The sequence below is a fragment of the Mesoplodon mirus genome, assembly GCF_964341445.2.
Source record: "Mesoplodon mirus genome assembly, chromosome: 13".
Taxonomy (NCBI): domain Eukaryota; kingdom Metazoa; phylum Chordata; class Mammalia; order Artiodactyla; family Ziphiidae; genus Mesoplodon; species Mesoplodon mirus.
In genome coordinates this window covers 563602-580706 of record NC_138989.1, presented here as the reverse complement: position 1 = coordinate 580706, position 17105 = coordinate 563602, and the positions used below count along the sequence as shown (strand labels likewise).

Sequence of the window (17105 nt, the reverse complement as noted above, 5' to 3'; positions counted from 1 at the left end):
CCACACAGAGGCCGACACGCCGACTGGGGAGAACGTGGGAAAGACAGAGCCGAGGGTCTGTCCTGCAGGGCGTCCGCTCACAGGGCCAGAGCCACACCTGCCCTCGCCTCAGACACGGGCCTCCCACTGCCCAGCGTGCAGGGTCATTTAGCCCCGGGCAGCTCCCACCTTGGAGATGGAGGGAGAGGCACGGGACCAGCCCACGGCCAAGAAACACCACGGAGCCGCTCGCCTCTGCTGGACGTGCGGTGCTGGCAACAGGGAAGATTCTTCCAACTGAGACCTGCAACTTATTTGTAAAGACTATGAGACGGAGCACAGAGCAGTCATACTTGAGTTGCTGGAGGCAGCTGTTGAGGTTCTTGAGGGGCTCCTTGCTCACGGCAGGCGGGGGCCGCAGCAGCTCCTCCAAAAGCGAGGCCGGCACGGGGCAGTCAGGGATCTTCACCGGCGTCACGGGGCTGGAAGAGCTGGCTTCTCCCTTCGGCTCTTTTCTCTGTTTTTAAAAGCACACGGTTAGGGGCTTCCCCGGTGGCACAGTGGTTTAAGAATCCGCCTGCCAATGCAGGGAACACGGGTTCGAGTCCTGGTCCGGGAAGATCCCACATACCACGGAGCAACTAAGCCTGTGCGCCACAACTACTGAGCCTGCGCTCTAGAGCCCGCAAGCCACAACTATCGAGCCTGTGTACCACAACTACTGAAGCCCGTGAGCCACATCTATTGAGCTGCACACCACAACTATTGAGCCTGCACTCTAGAGCCTGCTAGCCACAACTACTGAGCCCGCATGCCACAACTACTGAAGCCCGCGCACCTAGAGCCCGTGCTCCGCAACAAGAGAAACCACCGCAGTGAGAAGTCCGCACACCACAACGAAGAGTAGCCCCCGCTCACCGGCAACTAGAGAAAGCCCGCACAGCAACGAAGACCCAATGTGGCCAAAATAAATGAATAAAATAAAAAATTAATAAATTTATTAAAAAAGAAAAAAGGCACACAGTTAGCTCTCCCACTCGGAGGCTGACGCCCCCGCCCCTTCCCCAAGGGTCCCCGCCGTCACACGTGGTCTTCGAGGCGCCTGCCCAGCTCCCCTTGGGATTCTGGGGAAGCACTTCCCACTCGTTCTAAATCGGCAGAGCTGGCAGCCACGGGGGTTCAAGAAATGTTGGCTGAATAGAAAACCTTCTTCCTAACGCATGAACCAACACTACAATCCTGGCTCCTCAGGAGGCCGGAGCTGCCGAGAGCCCCCTAAATGAGAGCTCGTGGTGGGAGCTTTCCAGAGAGACCATGGCCTTGACTCTGAGTTTCCCTAAGAAATTAAGTCCATTTTCCAACTCATAAGACTCCCCTTCCTAGGACTTCAAATTTTTCCACAGATAAGCAAACCGTGCTAAAGAAACCTCTGAATCCAAGTGACTCCTTTGCACCTGCAAAATGCTTACACTGACTGAGTAGAAAAACAGACGGTGCGTGAACAGAGCTCGTGACGGCGCTGCAGGGTCCCCTGGCCCCTGAGCCTGTCCTGGCAGCTGCTGTGTCCCAGCTGGTCTTGCCTAGAGGCCCAGGGGCTCTTGTTAACACAAGCAAACCATGCCCTCATTTGCTTTACAAAGCATAGGACAATAAAATGGCATCTAAATTCATAGAAAGAGGCAAACATTCTGTTGGAAAAAGCTCTAAATTAAAAAGATTTGGCCTGTGGTCCAAGGAGAACACCCATCGTCATCTATCTTCACACAACCGTCACTCAGTGCTGGTTAAGGTAACTCTGTGACTGGCTGACTGACTGGAAAGCCTGCCAGCCTCCCGCCAACACATCTCCGGAGGCCCCACCAGCCGCCCGGGGGGCCCAGTACCGTCTTGGCTGCTCCCCGCCGCAGGTCCAGCTTGAGCTGCTGGTTTTGCTGGAGCAGCGTCTTCATGTTGCTCTTCAGTTCCGACACTTTAGCTTGAAGCATGAATTTATCTTTCTGGGTCAGGGACAGATCTTCCCGTACCATCTCCAGCTCAGATTTAATATTCTAAAGAAAGTGAAAAAGTCATAGATTTTAAAACTGAAAGGTCTTGGGCTTCCCTGGTGGCGCAGTGGTTAAGAATCCACCTGCCAATGCAGGGGACATGGGTTCGAGCCCTGGTCCGGGAAGACCCCACATGCTGCAGAGCAACTAAGCCCGTGCGCCACAACTACTGAGCCTGCGCTCGGAAGCCCGCGAGCCACAACTACTGAAGCCCGCGAGTCTAGAGCCCGTGTTCTGCAACCCACCACAGTGAGAAGTCCGCGCACCACAATGAAGAGTAGCCCCACCTCGCCACAACTAGAGGAAGCCTGCGCACAGCAACGAAGACCCAATGCAGCCAAAAATAAATAAATTAATAAAATTTTTTTAAAAAGTGGTAAATGTATAACCCACATAAGTTAAAAAAAGAAAACTGAAAGGTCTTAAACACACTGCACAAATCTGTTTGTACGTCACAATTCCAAGGGGTTGGAACTTTCAGCCTTCATGAGTCGCTCCCCTCCCCCCGCCACTCCTCTCCAAGAGTCTACACTGCGGAGAATCTGGTTACAGTCCTGTCCTCTACGTTCCCATCCACATTTCAGAGCCTCTGCCGAGGGGCCGGTAACATTCCCACATCCACATCTGACAATGAACCCAACCCTTGTTTAAACTCCAAGATCAGCTACTAGAGTAAGCCTAACTGTTCCTAAGACAGAATACAAGTCAGTTCTGGTTATCTCAAGCTGTCCACCTACAAGCAGGAATCCCGGTCAGAGTCACGTTCCCGACCCTTTCCTCAAGCAGTCAAGACTGTGCCTAGATTTCTTCGTAGAGAAGCTTATCACAGACTGGCGAATGGAACTGTCTCATTTTTTGGACTTAATGAGATCCCGTTTCTGGGACACACCGCAGAGTTCAGCCCAGGGTGGGGCCCTGGGGCTCTGATCTCTGCTCAGCATCCCTCAGCTGCCTGACCTGGGCTTCTCTCTGAAATGGGATAATGTCTGCAGAGCAGTTTGGTGGGAACATTCAAGCCACTGAGAACTCCTGCTGCGCATGGTCCAGGGAGGAGCTGGTGCAGCGCTGCCCGGGGCGTGTACACGCCCCGTACATGCCCCGTACACACCCCGTACCTGCAGTGACTGCTGTATCCCATCCACCTCCTGTTTACTCTGCCGCTCAGTCACGTCCAGATGCTGCTTCAAGGACTGGATTTCTCTCTCTTTCTGATCCACCTCCCATTTGAGATTTTCCATCTAGAGAAGGGAAAAAGTCACATGACCAAAAGAATTTTAAAATGGCTTTCTTGCATTATAACATTGCTCTAACTATATCTCTGCGTATCATTTAATATCATACTTAGAAAAAATAAATATCCCTTTCCAAGAAGGCAGAGAATGAAGTGAATGTGTCAACCAGCAGAGTCTAGCTCTGTAAGTCCTGTTAACTGGAGATGTAAAGCCGCCCCGGCGGGTCACCTCTTGGTTTCCTACGGGCTCTTTGCTCAGCTGCTCATCCAGCTGCTTCTGCAGGAGCTGGAGCTGGGTCCGGGCCTCTGCCAGCTCTGCCTGGAACTTTGCTATTTCCTGGGAATGTTTCCCCTCCTGAATCCTAGCATAAAAAACAAGGAAGAGTGAAATTACAGCATTCTTCCAATTACCTTCCCACTCAAAAATGTTGTCAGTTGAATGTTACATGTCCTGGGTTGACACGCATCATGACAAAAACTCCCATACTGCTCACCCTGGGCAGGGACTGTTCTAGGAGCTCTGCAATGCGCTAGCTCAACTAATCCTCGCAACCCCCGGGGAGGGACGCTTTGTGAGCCCAGTTCATGGATTATGACGGGAGGGACCGATGCACGTGCAGTACCCGACACATGTGCCTGCATGGGTGTGAGCCAAGGCCACCCCTATCGGAGCCGCGCACCACAACGAAGGGAAGCCCGAGGGGAGCTGGGGAGGCGTCTCGAAGACCACGTGTGACGGCGGGGACCCTCAGGGAAGGGGCGGGGGCCTCAGCCTCTGAGTGGGAGAGCTAACTGTGTGCCTTTTTTAAAAATAAATTTATTCACTTTTTATTTTTTTAATTTTTTTTGGCCGCGTTGGGTCTTCGTGAGCACAGCCCCCAGGGCTCTCTCTTCTCAGAGAAGAACCAGCAGGGCACAGAGTGGGAGAACCCGGCATCAGGGCCAAAGTTTCAGACGTAAGCTGCGGCAGCCTGAGACAGCAATAGGATCTCTCTCTCCTTCTCCGATCTGCCTGCAGAGTACTCAGCGATCTGCCAGGACACTGGGGCCCTGGTGCGCTGAAGGCACTAATGAGGTGGCGGGGGGGGGGGGTGCCCGGCCCCGCCCACTCGCACTCACTGGAGCCCGTCTGCCTCCGCCTGCAGCCTCTGCACCTCCCGCTCCTTGGCCTGCAGCTCCTTCTTCACCTCGCTCAGCTCTAAGGTGGCGGCCTTAAAATGGCGGCGGTTGTGCCCCGCTTCCGCCTGGGCGGCAGCAACCTAGGAAGAAGGACACGGCGTCACCGAGGACGGGCGCAGCCTCACAGGACGTGCCTGGGTTCGTGGCGGCCACCGCCCAAGCCCTCGCATCCTAGCTGCTCTCGCAGGCCTTCCTTCCAAAGCCTTCCGAGGTCCCCGTCAAGGATGAAGGTACTGAACACACACTTGGCCCTCAAGTGTGCAACGTGGTAGCAGCACCTGCTGAGCGAGCAAATGTGCCCAACTTTCCTGGTCTGAGTAGTCGTTACAGTCTTCCTCAAGTGTACCTGCATAGTTCTTGTTACATGTATTCATAATTCACGTATCTGGGAGGAATCTACCTTTCCATCATAGCATCTAACTGTAATAAAGCTATTGCTCATTATCCATTTAGGATGTAACTAGCTTTTTTCATAGTTAACAACAGTTTATCTCAAGGTTTCTGAGAAAACAAGCAAATTCTCAGAATATAACGAAATTTTCCTTTCCAACAGTTTAGTTTTCTTGTCTAATTGCACTAGCAAGCACTTCATTTCAAAGAAGTTTAGTAAAAATATTTATAGTATATTACAGATGAATCTAGAAAGAACTCATACATGAATGGAAAAAAAACTCCAATGTAAGATATTAGCCGTGGTTGTCACTAGGTAGAGATTCAAGATGATCTGTACTTTAATCTCTGTGCACTCTAAAAATTTTTACTAGCATGTACTATTTTTACAATCAAGACAATCAGACCAAATGCACTTAGAGGAATAAATAAGCATCATTTACAATCACTGCCCTTAAAAAAAGAAATCAAAGTGAAATATACATTATCCCCCCAGCACCTTTCGTTAAAAATCTCCTAGTTACAACGTCTTTAAGGTGAGAATAAAACTATTAAGTGATACCTGAGTACAGAGCAAAAGATAGGAAGGTGGGGATAGAAAAGTAGGGAGTGTTGCTGACTCAGTTCGGAACCATTAGACGTGCAGCAGCCCCACGCAAGGATAAAACATCAGCTGCAGGTGAGGCAAACGTGGGTCAAGAATAAGCCAATAATTGCTCATGTTAAACTATCCTTAACGTATCTTAAAACTAGTTCTACTTTAAAAGAATGTCTTGCTGTCTCACCCAGGAAATAAAGAACTATCTCCTTCTATCTCCAGTGTACTTTCGTGGAGAAATTTTTAAAGACTGTGGCAAAGCCCACGTCACATGCACCAACACACGCACGAACGCGCCAATGACAAACATGTTCTGAGCATCTGCTCTGTGCGGGCACTGGGGACATGAGGGTAAACAAGCCGCAGACCTCGTCCCAGGAAGCCGACAGTCTAGCAAGGAAAGAGCTTTACAGAAACCACAGACGAGGCATCACGACAGTAAAAATTTTAAAGTGCACGGCCTGAGGTCCACTCTAGCTCGCAGGGTGGCCAGGGCAGGCCCCTCTGCGGGATGAGCCACCTGATGCACTGGTGAACAGCTGAGCGTGGAAAGGAGCAGCCAGGAAGACTGCTCCAAATGCAGAACATGGCCATGGGTCTCCAGAACCAGGTTTCTGGTTGCATTTTTAACACAAATAAACATACACTGCTCTGCAGTTTGCTTTTTAACTCCACACTACGTGCAGGGTATCTTTCCCCAGCAAAATATGTAGCTACGGAGCTCTGTGCACATATCTTAGAGCCGCACGACGGCACACACTCTTTCACTGATGAGCACAGGGTGGGGGCCCTCTCCAGCCTCGCTGTCGCCAACCCCATGATGATACCCCGTCCTTGGACATGTCAGCAAAGGTATTCACACGCTAAGTTCCTGGAAGGGAACTCGTGTCAAGGGTACTAATACTCAGTTTTCAGACATTAAACAATTACATTCCGGAGGCTCTATGAGGCTGCAATCTGGAACCAGTTGGAAGACACACACCTGCTCCTTGAGGCTGTGCACCGTCACCTTTTCCTTCTGTAGCGCAGCCTGCAAGGCCTGGACGAGCTGCTTCAGCTGGCGGTCCTCCTCCTCTTTGCGCTGCAGAACTGCCTGCACCTACGGCACATTCCAAGAGTGGTTAGGAAGGGAGGACGGCCACGGGCCAAAGCCTGAAGAGCCCTGGGGACAAGCAGGGGCCACTCTGAGCAGTGCCGCGTGGGCGAGTCTAGCGTCACGGGGGCTCAAGACACCACGACGTGCTGCCAACAAGGGTACAAGCCAGGAAAGGACTGAGAATTCCACCTCGGGAGAACGCCGTGAGCAAAACCAAAATCTCAGATCACAGGAGTATCATCAATCATATGATCATATTCAAGCATCTCGTTAGGAACCCAAAAGATGCATATAAACCCAGGGTTATCAACGCAATCGCCTCCGTAGCAAGGCTGCCCGGGGCAGGAGTGGTGGGAACTAAGGAAGCGCTCTAAAATCTGGTGAATTCAAGGCATGGGCTGGGATGGGCTGCTGAACCCCATTTGAAGACTTCCCTGAAACGCCCAGAGGGGCTGCAGAGCGGAGGAGCTAACAACAGGATCTGCAAGGAGAGCCCCATTGGGGTTTGAACCCCAGTGCTGAATCACAGGAGGCCCTCGGGCCAGAGTCCCTTACGCACAGCATGACTGCCTTGAGCTGGGAAAGGGTCCCCTCTACCCTCCGAGAGTCGCCCACCCAAAAGGAACATTATGGACTGAGCCTAGCCCCTCCACAGCTCAGCTGCAGGGAGACACAGGCTCCCCAGATCCACCCCCGCCTCAGGGCGGGCAGAGGGGCTGCAACTCCAGCAGATTCTCTGGCCTTTACCCTGTAGGTGGCTGTGATGGCCAAGTGCAGACCATCACAGCCCTCAGAGGGCTGCCCCACCTGCAGCAAGTCTCCTGCTGCAAAGGAGTTTCCATACCTGCAGGTTCAGCTGGACCAGGTCTGCTTCCCTCTTGGCTAGAGCCGTCTCTAAGATGCCGTTGTGTTCCCTCAGGGCTGCGCTGGACTGTCCAAGGCCCATAAGCTTCCCTCTCTCATGCTCTAAGTCCAGAGCCAACTTCTTATTCGACTCCTCAAGGCACTTTATCTTCCTCCTGAAGCCTCTGGACTCTTGCAGCTGAAACAAACCAAAGTCACCGTGACATCAGGGAGTTGCCCATTCTGGCTCGTGGAGCGCTCGCACACCAGGAACTGAACAGCTAACACCACCCGCAAGAACGCACAGGCGAGCACTGCCCCAGACACGAGGGCCCTCGCCTCACAGCTGGGAAGGCTGCCGCGGCCACACCCCTTCTCTCCTGGACCCACAGCTGATGGCCTAGCCCTCCCCCGGGGACCCCAGCCCTCCCCCGGGGACTGTGGGCTTGCGGAGAAGCACACCCAGGGTCGGAGCCCAGGCAGGCCTGGACTGTGAGAGACAAGTGTCAACTGTGCACGCAGCCCCGCGGCCCCCAACAGCCACCTTGGGACCCTGTGCAGAGCCCCAGGTGACACCACCACGCTTGCTCATGTGGCACCACCTGAAGCCACGACCGTCTGGGCCTGAGAGTTACGTGGAGTTCCTCTAAAGGGTCAAGCCCCTTTGAGCTGGGTGTCTCGTCTGCCACACCGGAGAGGCAGCGGGCACAGCGGGCCCCGCTGCAGCGCGTGCATGCGTGGCTCCGGCAGGGCGGGTGCTCAGAGACCCGGGCAAGCGGCCGATGGCCCCGGAAACGCAGGGCGGAGGCCGAGCGCCCGGGCCAGCGGCACCGCCCTGAATGCAGGGCCGCACGGCGCCCGCCTACCTCGTCCTCCAGCTCCAGCACCCTCTCCCGCTGCTCCTCCAGCTGCTGGCCGGTCAGCGTGATGACCTCCTGCAGCTCCCCCTCCAGCATCCTCTTGCTGTGGCCCACAGCCTGCAGCTCCGCCTCCAGGGCCTGGACCCGCTCCTGAGGGCCGGGACGGAAGGTGGGTTTGGTCACGGGTCCCACCACGTAGCCCGGCTCAGCACCGACGGCACGAGGCTGCGACCACACGCGACAGGTGATCGGCTCCCTGCAGCCTTCCCTCTCCCTTACAGGACGTGGTCAGCTACCGGGTAGCCACACAGTAATGACTAATGACTCACAAACTCACTTTTTCACTTAATGCTTTGAAAACACAGAAAGATAAGAGCTACCAATTACCGTCTGTGGCAACTAAGCTGCACCAGGCACAAGGTAACCAATGCCACACGCGTGTGCACACACACGTGCTCACACACACACACACAAATGCACACGCACACACTCTCTTCCTGCTGCTGCTGTGGGGCAGGCGCTGATCTGAGCACCTCACAGGTGTCTCTCCACAGAGCCGTCCTAGTGAGGGAGGCTCTACCATTTACCTCATCTCGGCCTCATTTTCTTTAAATAAATTTATTTATTTATTTTTATGGCTGCGCGCGGGCTTTCTCTAGTTGCGGCGAGCGTAGGCTACTGTTCGTTGCCGTGCGCGGGCTTCTCATTGCGTTGGCTTCTCTTGTTGCGGAGCACAGGGTCTAGGCACGCGGGCTTCAGTAGTTGTGGCTCACGGGCTTAGCTGCTCTGCGGCACCTGGGATCCTCCCAGACCAGGGCTCGAACCCGTGTCCCCTGCACTGGCAGGCGGATTCTCAACCACTGCGCCACCAAGGAAGCCCCATCGGCCTCATTTTTTTTTTTTTCTTTTTAGTTTATACTGGAGTAGGATTGATCAACAATGTTGTGTTAGTTTCAGGTGTACAGCAAAGTGATTCAGTTACATATACCTGTATCTATCCTTTTTCAAATTCTTTTCCCATTTAGGTTGTCACAGAATATTGAGCAGAGTTCCCTGTGCTGCACAGTAGGTCCTTGTTGGTTATCCTCGGCCTCCGTTTTACTGAGGATCAGCAAGGTGAGTGAGCTGCCTGAGACCCCACCTCACCAGGGCTGAAGTACAGGCTGAACCAGGATTTTGGCTCCCAGGCTATGCTTCTGCCCAGCTGCCACCGGCTGTGCAGCAAGGGGGTGACAGACTGCATGGCAGTGACACCCACTGCTGGTACCATGTAAGTCAAAGAATTAAACAGAGAGAGATTTTAAAGTAAAAAGGAAGTTGCAACTGAGTAAGTTCTCCCCCCTCCCAATGTAAAAAGTAAGCATGTGAGAGGGAATACTGAATTTATGTATTTTGACAAGAGGACACCACGCTATGCCACAGTGTCCTCGAACTTACGAATTCTTAAACTGAGAGGAGAAACAAAGACGAGAAAAAAATACGATTACTAAGCATAAGGGAAATGACTCAAATCGGTGGGTGATAAACAAAACGCAGAGTTTTATACCCACTAGCCAAAGTAAAAGGAGGTGGTCAGATCCAGACTGCAAGGATCTGGGGACCAGGACACTCGTGACTGACAGAGTGACAGTGTGACGCCCAGAGGAGACCTGAGAGCCTCCACCACATGCACACATGCACGCGCACACACACACACACACACACACACAAGCGCGCGCGCGTGCCCACCCTGCTGCCGGTCCCCCACCCTAAACAATAACCCAAAGCCAAAGGCTCTCTCTCGCCTCAGGACACCACGGGGGAAGGACAGTCCCAGCGGCTCTCAGCCCTTGCCATGTGCAGAGGCCCCTCTGCCTCCCGGACCCGAGCGTTTCACAGGCACTTCCCTCCACTATGTCACATGTGCTGTCCACCTTGAGAGCCGTCCGTCGCAGAGCCGTCGGCAACCCGCCCCCGCTGGCCTCCGAGACGCCTCCCATCGGCTCCTGCACTTGGCTCCCATCACCTCAGCTACCGTCACAGCCTCTCCTGGCCTTGGGTCCTCCCGACAGGACAGTAGCCAGGTCTCAGCTCGCTCTCTGTCACACGGAAGGTCCGCTCCAAACCCCCCGACTCCGGCCCCCAGCCCCTCCAGCCAGACCCCTACTTGGCCCCGTGCCCCCCAGACCCAGCGCACAGGAGCAGCATTCTGCTGAGGTGCCCGCCATCACGCAAGACCAGTTCAGACGCCACCTGTCCAAAAGGCTGTCCTGGACCCCTTGACCCTCACCCCAAGCCCTCTCACACCCCACGCATGGTGCTCCCCAGACATGAGGAGGGCCAGGGCCAGCAGGGCGAGCGCCCCGCACGCATTCGCAGGGGTCACACGCAGCATCAGACCCCCGGTCACATTGCTACTGCGAGGTATTCTGAAGAAACGCTGCCCACACGCTGGCCCCATACCTCCTTTCTAGACCCTCCTAGGAGGGATGCGGAGGGGAGGTGCCTGTACACGTCATGCCCCTGCAGCCCCCTGCACCGATTCTCTGTGACCGGCGGAGTAGGCGGGTTACCCACGTGCAGGGTGTGGTCGCTGCCGCCGCCGCCGGCCACCTGGGCTCTCAGCTGGCTCAGCTCGGCCTCGGCCGCCTCCTTGGCCGCGAGGGCCTCCTGCAGGCGGCGGCTGAGGATGCCCACGGCGTGCTCGTAGGCCTTGTGCTTGGTCTTCATCTCCTTCTGTGCGCTGCTCAGGTCTGAGCCCAGCTGCTTCATCTTCTGCTTCTGTTTGGTGATGGCCCTGGGGCGTGGCAGAGATAGAAGGAAGTCTCAGCTCACCTCCGACCCACTTGCCACACCAAGCAAAGGCCAAGTGCGTCTCCATCCAAGCTCCACCCTCATCTGCCCCCAGCTCCACCCTCTCCAGCACTGCGCTGCCCAGAATCCAACTCCCCAGGATGTGGTCGGTGGGTGTTCCCTACAGAGCCCAGCACCGTGCTTTCGTGTGTCCTGCTCCCCTCTCAGAGCTGCTTAAACAGCCTTGTGGAGACAGAGAAGACTCCTCTCCTACCAAACGGAAGCTTCCAGCGCTCTTCCTGACCAGCAGCAAGGAACCCAACACTCAGGCTCACAGTACATCAGCGCTGACAGAGCAGAGCGGTGCGGGACACGCCGCGCGAGTGAAAGGCCTGGCGCGGGCCAGGTGAGGACGGGCACAGGTGTGCACCTGGGGCAGTGCGCTGGGGGTGCGAAGGGCGCTGCCACAAGCGCTTGACATGAAAAGTCAAATGAGAACAAAAACAAACGGGGAGTGTTTGTGAAAGGATGTGTGAACACACCCACGTATAACCGTCAGATCACGACGGAATCACTTTCCCAGCTTTAAACTTGGACTCTAACTTCCCAGGCCACCTGTTGTAGACCCGCGAGGGCTGGACAGACAGTGCTGGGGGGGCCCGCACGGCTCACACCCACCGCCCGGCCTCCCGCCAGCACGCGCCCCACACCCACGTACCTCGAGGCTTCTTGCTGTAGCTCTTCTATCTGTTTCTTGAGCACCTCGTTGGCCTCCGTGAGAGCAGCCACCTGCTCTTTATCGAACTGCAAAGACTTCAAATAAAGGGAGGAAGAGACAAAATGAGGAGTGCCAAGACTTCCACCTGAAGCCCAAATGTCGGACTGGCCTCCTCTCAGGGCCGCCTTGCAGGACACGGGCTTTGAGGAAGACCCTGGCCGAGGACCCCGCGAAAAGCGGCCATTTCACGGAGGCCGAGGGTCCTGCACCGCCCGTGTCAAGGCCGCTGGTGGGACAGGCGGGAAGAGCCGCCAACGAGAACGCCTCAGGCGACGGCTCCCACCCGGTCCCCTCCCCGGCTTCTCCCAGCACCTCGGGGTAGCCTCACACCCCCTCCTGGCCTTGCCCGCTGCCCCATCTCCCCCTGTGCAATGAGCACTGTCCCCCCAGGACCGGCTCGGCCCTTGCAGCCGCGAGCCCCGCGTCCCGCAGCTGCGGGGGTCCCACCAGCCCCTGGCTCCCCACAGTCCCCGGGCCCTCTTGTCCCGCCTGCACTCTCATGGCTCTCAGCTGCGGCCTCCAGCCTACCTGCCTCCCTGGAACCTGCCCAGCCCTCTGTGGGACTTCTGACACGTCACACGTAAGACGCAGCCCTCAGTCTGACACCCTGCCCATCGCTCTCCCCAGGTCTACCGCCTGCCTCAGAAACGCTCCTCAGCTGCAGGCACCCGGCCTGAGGTCTCCCTCTCCCCGGCCCCGTGCCAGACACCCTCAGCGGCACAGCCACCGCTGTCTCTCACAGACTCCGCCGGCCACGGGGGCCCTGGTGCGTGCACAGCAAATCCGGCCCCACCGCCCTTAAAGCCCGGAGCCCAAAGCAGCTGCTGCAGGCGGCCCGGCCCACGTCCCCGTGCGCCCGCTCACCCCACGGTGCCCTGCGCCCCCTGCTGCCTCTCTCCGGCGCCCACTCAAACGCCGGCTCGGACTGTCTCAGGACCCCCCCACGGCTCTCCTCCGCCTGGATCTGAGCTCCAGGAGGGCCTTACTCTAGTCTGTTTCTCCAGAACCTCTCCACAGGCCCCGCCCCGCCCACCGTACAGCCCCAGGCCCGTTCGGCTGAACCTTCACAAGTCAAAGGCGTCCCCAGACCTGCAAGTGCGTCTCCATCTCGTCGCGCTCCCTCTGCGTGGACTGGAGGTGCCCTTCAAGATCCACCACCTGCTGACGGGCCTGTGACGCCTCCCTCTGCAGACGTGAGTGCTGCACCTCCGCAGCCCGCTTCTCCCCTTGAAGTCTGACGGCCTCCTGCCGCTGCTCCTTCACCTCCGAGTCCAGCCTCCTCTTTGCGGCCTTCAGCTCGCCGATGAGCTGGTCTTTGGAGGTGGCGTCCCGGCGGTAGGCCTCCACCATCACCTGCCCAAACAGGCCGGAAGCTGCAGCCCGCGGGGCGGGTCTTCCAAGGGCTCAAGCCGTTTAAACAAAAATGCTCACCACTTATCTATATAACTTTCTAGGGCTGAAGATACATATTTCACCAAATCCGAGATACCACTCTCTGAGACACATACCTAAACAGGACTGGGTGATGGACAGGGGAGCCATGCCAGCCGCTGGGGGCCCTGACTGCTTCACTTTCTCGGGGGAGTGTGGCCACTCCTTCCCGCTCCACGTGCCCTGCCCGGCTCCTGACAGGCACTCCCGCTCGCACCTCAGTGATAAAACCCGCCACCACTGACGACGCCCTCGGCTGCCCGTCCTCAGACCCCTGGTGCTGCTCTGCACTCGCTCCCCAGACAGCGTAAGAGGCTTCACTAACGTCAACTGCCTGATCTCAGTGCTGGATCGTGGTGCGATTGTTTTCAAAGCAACGTTACACAGGAGTCCCGGCCGCTGTGGAAGCAGCACGCACTCACTCTGATGTGCCAGCAGGGCGTGGTCCGCATGATCTGGATGCCAACCCCACCCTGAAAGTGCACCTGACTTCAGAGGTATAAAAACGGGAGGGGTGAGGAGTGCATCTCAGAATCAGTGAAGTGCCTTAAAAGAGCTGGAGTCGGGCCTCCCTGGTGGCGCAGTGGTTGAGAGTCCGCCTGCCGATGCAGGGGATACGGGTTCGTGCCCCGGTCTGGGAGGATCCCATATGCCGCGGAGCGGCTGGGCCCGTGAGCCATGGCCGCTGAGCCTGTGCGTCCGGAGCCTGTGCTCCGCAACGGGAGAGGCCACAACAGTGAGAGGCCCGCGTACAGCAAAAAAAAAAAAAAAAAAAAAAAAAAAAAAAAGAGCTGGAGTCTAGTTGTTACCTTCCTCTTGAATTATTTTCTTCCAGTGAAGAGATTAAACGTACAGGATTTTCTTCGTGCACTTGTTTCACAGAAAGAAAACTAACCACACGTTCTTACCTTTTGTTGAAGAAACTGTTCCTTTATTTTCTGTGCCTGCTTTTTCAGGGAGGCAGCTTCTTGTTGCAGGTGCTCCACCTATGAGGGACATGTGTGCAGACATTACACTGATGGCTCCGGGAGGGCCCTGTGCCTCAGGGGGACACGTGTGCACAGACCTGCCTCCGTGCCTCCTGTCCTAGACGGTTACAGACGGGTCAGCGCCTGCAGAGAAATCGCACCTACTTCCTGGAGGGAAAACGTGCCGACTTTCTCTTGTCCTCGACGCTCATGGAGCGGGATTCGAAGACGAAACCATTCCCGACACTAACTCTACTTCCTCCACACCCTGCAGCTTTCTTGTTCCGTCTGTATTTGTTTACTGTTCACCCACATCATAGCATGGCAGCTCCCGGGTGTGGCGTGCTAGGTCACGTGCGCACACAGCCGGACCCTCGGCCGTCTCCCCACGCTCACCCACCGTCCTGCCAACACGTCCAGGGTGTTGTACTTCGGTCAGGCAGTCAGGAAGGAAAGAACCAAAGCTCCCCGCTGCTTTTCCCAAGTCTGAGCTCCTCATCATAGGTGCACTGAAGCTGGTGTTTCTTGGCAGATTACTTTCAAAGCCCCAAACAACTCGGTTCCCAGTTCTCAGCCAGGTATCTACACACCTAGCCACTAACCTAGGACCGGAAGTACCCCATCAGCTGCTGTGGGCCCCTTCCCCAGCTGAGCCCTGGGCCCTCCCCTGGAAGCGTTCTTCCATGTTTCAAAAAAGAGAACCAGGGCTTCCCCGGTGGCGCAGTGGTTGAGAGTCCGCCTGCCGATGCACGGGACACGGGTTCGTGCCCCGGTCCGGGAAGATCCCACATGCCACGGAGCGGCTGGGCCCGTGAGCCATGGCCGCTGAGCCTGCGCGTCCAGAGCCTGTGCTCCGCAACGGGAGAGGCCACAACAGTGACAGGCCCGCGTACCAAAAAAACAAAACACACACACACACACAAAAACGAACCAAACAAACAAAACAAAGGACCAAACAATCAGCGTTACTTCTTGTATATGTGATTTCCACTCGTAACAAAGTGACAGCAAACTGCATTACCTGGCTGGACTTGATGGCTAATTCCTGTGTCAACTGCTCTAAAGTTTCTGACGTGTCCTGGGCACCCTCTTCCAGGCATTTTGCCTCTCTATCAAACTCCTCCCTGCCGCTCTGGGCTGCCTGCACAGCCACCTCCAAGACGATCTTCTCGTTCTGCAGGAAACGGATGGCGTCGTCCCTGGCGGCGGCCTCCCCCTGCAGCTCATCCAGCCTGGCCTGCAGCTCGTCGTAGTGTACCTGCAGGTCCCCGAGGGCCTGCTCCCTGCTCTGCAAAGTCTCCTGCATCGAGATGAACTGCTTCAACAGGTCCAGGTGCTCCTGCTGCAAAGCCTCAAGCTGCTGGTCTCGCTGATGCAAAGTCAGCTTCACCTAGGAAAAAAGGAACCACAGTCAATGTAACCGCACTTGAACGAAAACACCGTGTGCTCCAAGAGTTTGTACTTTTTCCGTGCTTGGGTTTTAAACAGTCTGGACCGATGCTCTGGAGGCAGCCTTCTGCGTAAAGCTGCGGCACAGAAGACCACGAGCTGAAGTGAACCCCTGCCGGGTCTGACGACATGACTGACAGACCAGCACAAACGAGCCCCGTGAGGCTGGCCGCGGCCCCAGGGCAGCGACAAGAGCCACCGAGGGGCTTGCCTGCTCCAGCTGCTGCTCCAGGGCCGCTGCTGAGGCCACCGTCTTCTGCAGCTGCTCCTTCTCATCTTCAAACTCCTCCAGCCTCCTCTGCAGGTCCTCCTCCACCATCGTCTTCGCCTCTTGAATCTGCACAAAGGCAGCTTCCTGGTCCAACATGTCAGCCTGGGCCCAGAAGACAGAGCATTTTTTAAAAAGCAGGATAACCTGTAGCTACAGCCTCAGCGGGCAAACCCACCGCCCTGGAGAGAAGCCATCGTTCCCATCACTATCCTGTCCATGACCCACAGAGAGAGGGCCTGAGGGGACGGGGGCAGAAAGCTGGCGCCCTCCCACTGCCAAGACAGGCCACCGGCCGATTCCTCCACACACGGTTCCCCTGCTGACCCTCGGGCCTGGCTGAAGAGAGAAGCAAGCAGACAACCCAGTTTTAAGAACTGGGATAAAGTGGTGAATAAAACCGCCACAGCCGCCACCGCCGCCACCTGCGTGAAGACAGGCTGTTCGGGGTGTGATACACGGCACACTCTCTTTCACAAGATTACTTCCTTTTTTTTTTTTTTTTTTTTTAAAGATTACTTATTTATTTTTGGCTGCATCGGGTCTTAGTCGTGGCATGCAGGATCTTTCGTTGCGGCACACAGGCTCTCTAGTTGAGGCGTGCGAGCTCAGTAGCTGTGGTGCGCAGGCTTAGTTGCCCCACGGCATGTGGGATCTTAGTTCCGTCACCAGGGATAGAACCCAGGTCCTCTGCACTGGAAGGCGGATTCTTTACCACTGGACCACCAGGGAAGTCCCACAAGATTACTTCCGGATGCCACTTGGTAAGACTAGAGACCAGGGGCCGTGGGGCAAATATGGCATTCCTTACATCCTGACTATGTAGATAAGACCCAACATCTAGGAGTTTTCTTAGGGAAAAAACATTAGCTTATAACTTAGAATCTTTTTAGTTCTTTGACACTGAGCCCTTGAAGCATGTGTTTGACACAACACGACTGTCTTTCATCATCCACGTCATCTGTGAGGACAAAGGAGCACGTGCAGAGAAGCGGGGAGATGGGAGACCACAGTCACAGAACACCGACCTTCTGTGTGACCGTGAGGTTCTCGGTACACAATGCCAGGATGCCGTGTACCCCTTTTCTTCTTTACTTTTCCCAACAAGTCTATTAAGTAGGTATTGTTATCCATATTTAATGAAAAGGGAACAAAACCCAGAGAGTTAAGATATTAAGTCCAGGGTCTCACAGCTGACAAAGAGCACAGGTCAAAGCC

At 55.7% G+C, this 17105-nt stretch overlaps 1 protein-coding gene across 4 annotated transcripts in view; it reads right to left on the bottom strand.

Annotated features, from left to right (window-relative positions):
• GOLGA3 (golgin A3) overlaps positions 1–17105 on the bottom strand; it is a 46607-nt gene that overhangs the window by 3594 nt on the left and 25908 nt on the right. For 2 of the 4 annotated variants that reach the window (XM_082641547.1, XM_082641548.1), the window contains exons 10-23: positions 15831–15992; positions 15192–15560; positions 14111–14188; positions 12861–13124; positions 11712–11806; positions 10778–10997; positions 8228–8371; positions 7363–7560; positions 6405–6521; positions 4375–4514; positions 3485–3617; positions 3140–3262; positions 1863–2027; positions 333–496 (exon numbers count right to left, since the gene is read on the bottom strand). In XM_082641547.1, coding sequence (XP_082497673.1) covers positions 333–496; positions 1863–2027; positions 3140–3262; positions 3485–3617; positions 4375–4514; positions 6405–6521; positions 7363–7560; positions 8228–8371; positions 10778–10997; positions 11712–11806; positions 12861–13124; positions 14111–14188; positions 15192–15560; positions 15831–15992 — 2372 coding nt within the window. The remainder of the gene's footprint in view (positions 1–332; positions 497–1862; positions 2028–3139; positions 3263–3484; positions 3618–4374; positions 4515–6404; positions 6522–7362; positions 7561–8227; positions 8372–10777; positions 10998–11711; positions 11807–12860; positions 13125–14110; positions 14189–15191; positions 15561–15830; positions 15993–17105) is intronic. The other 2 variants (XM_082641549.1, XM_082641550.1) reach the window with 2 other exon arrangements.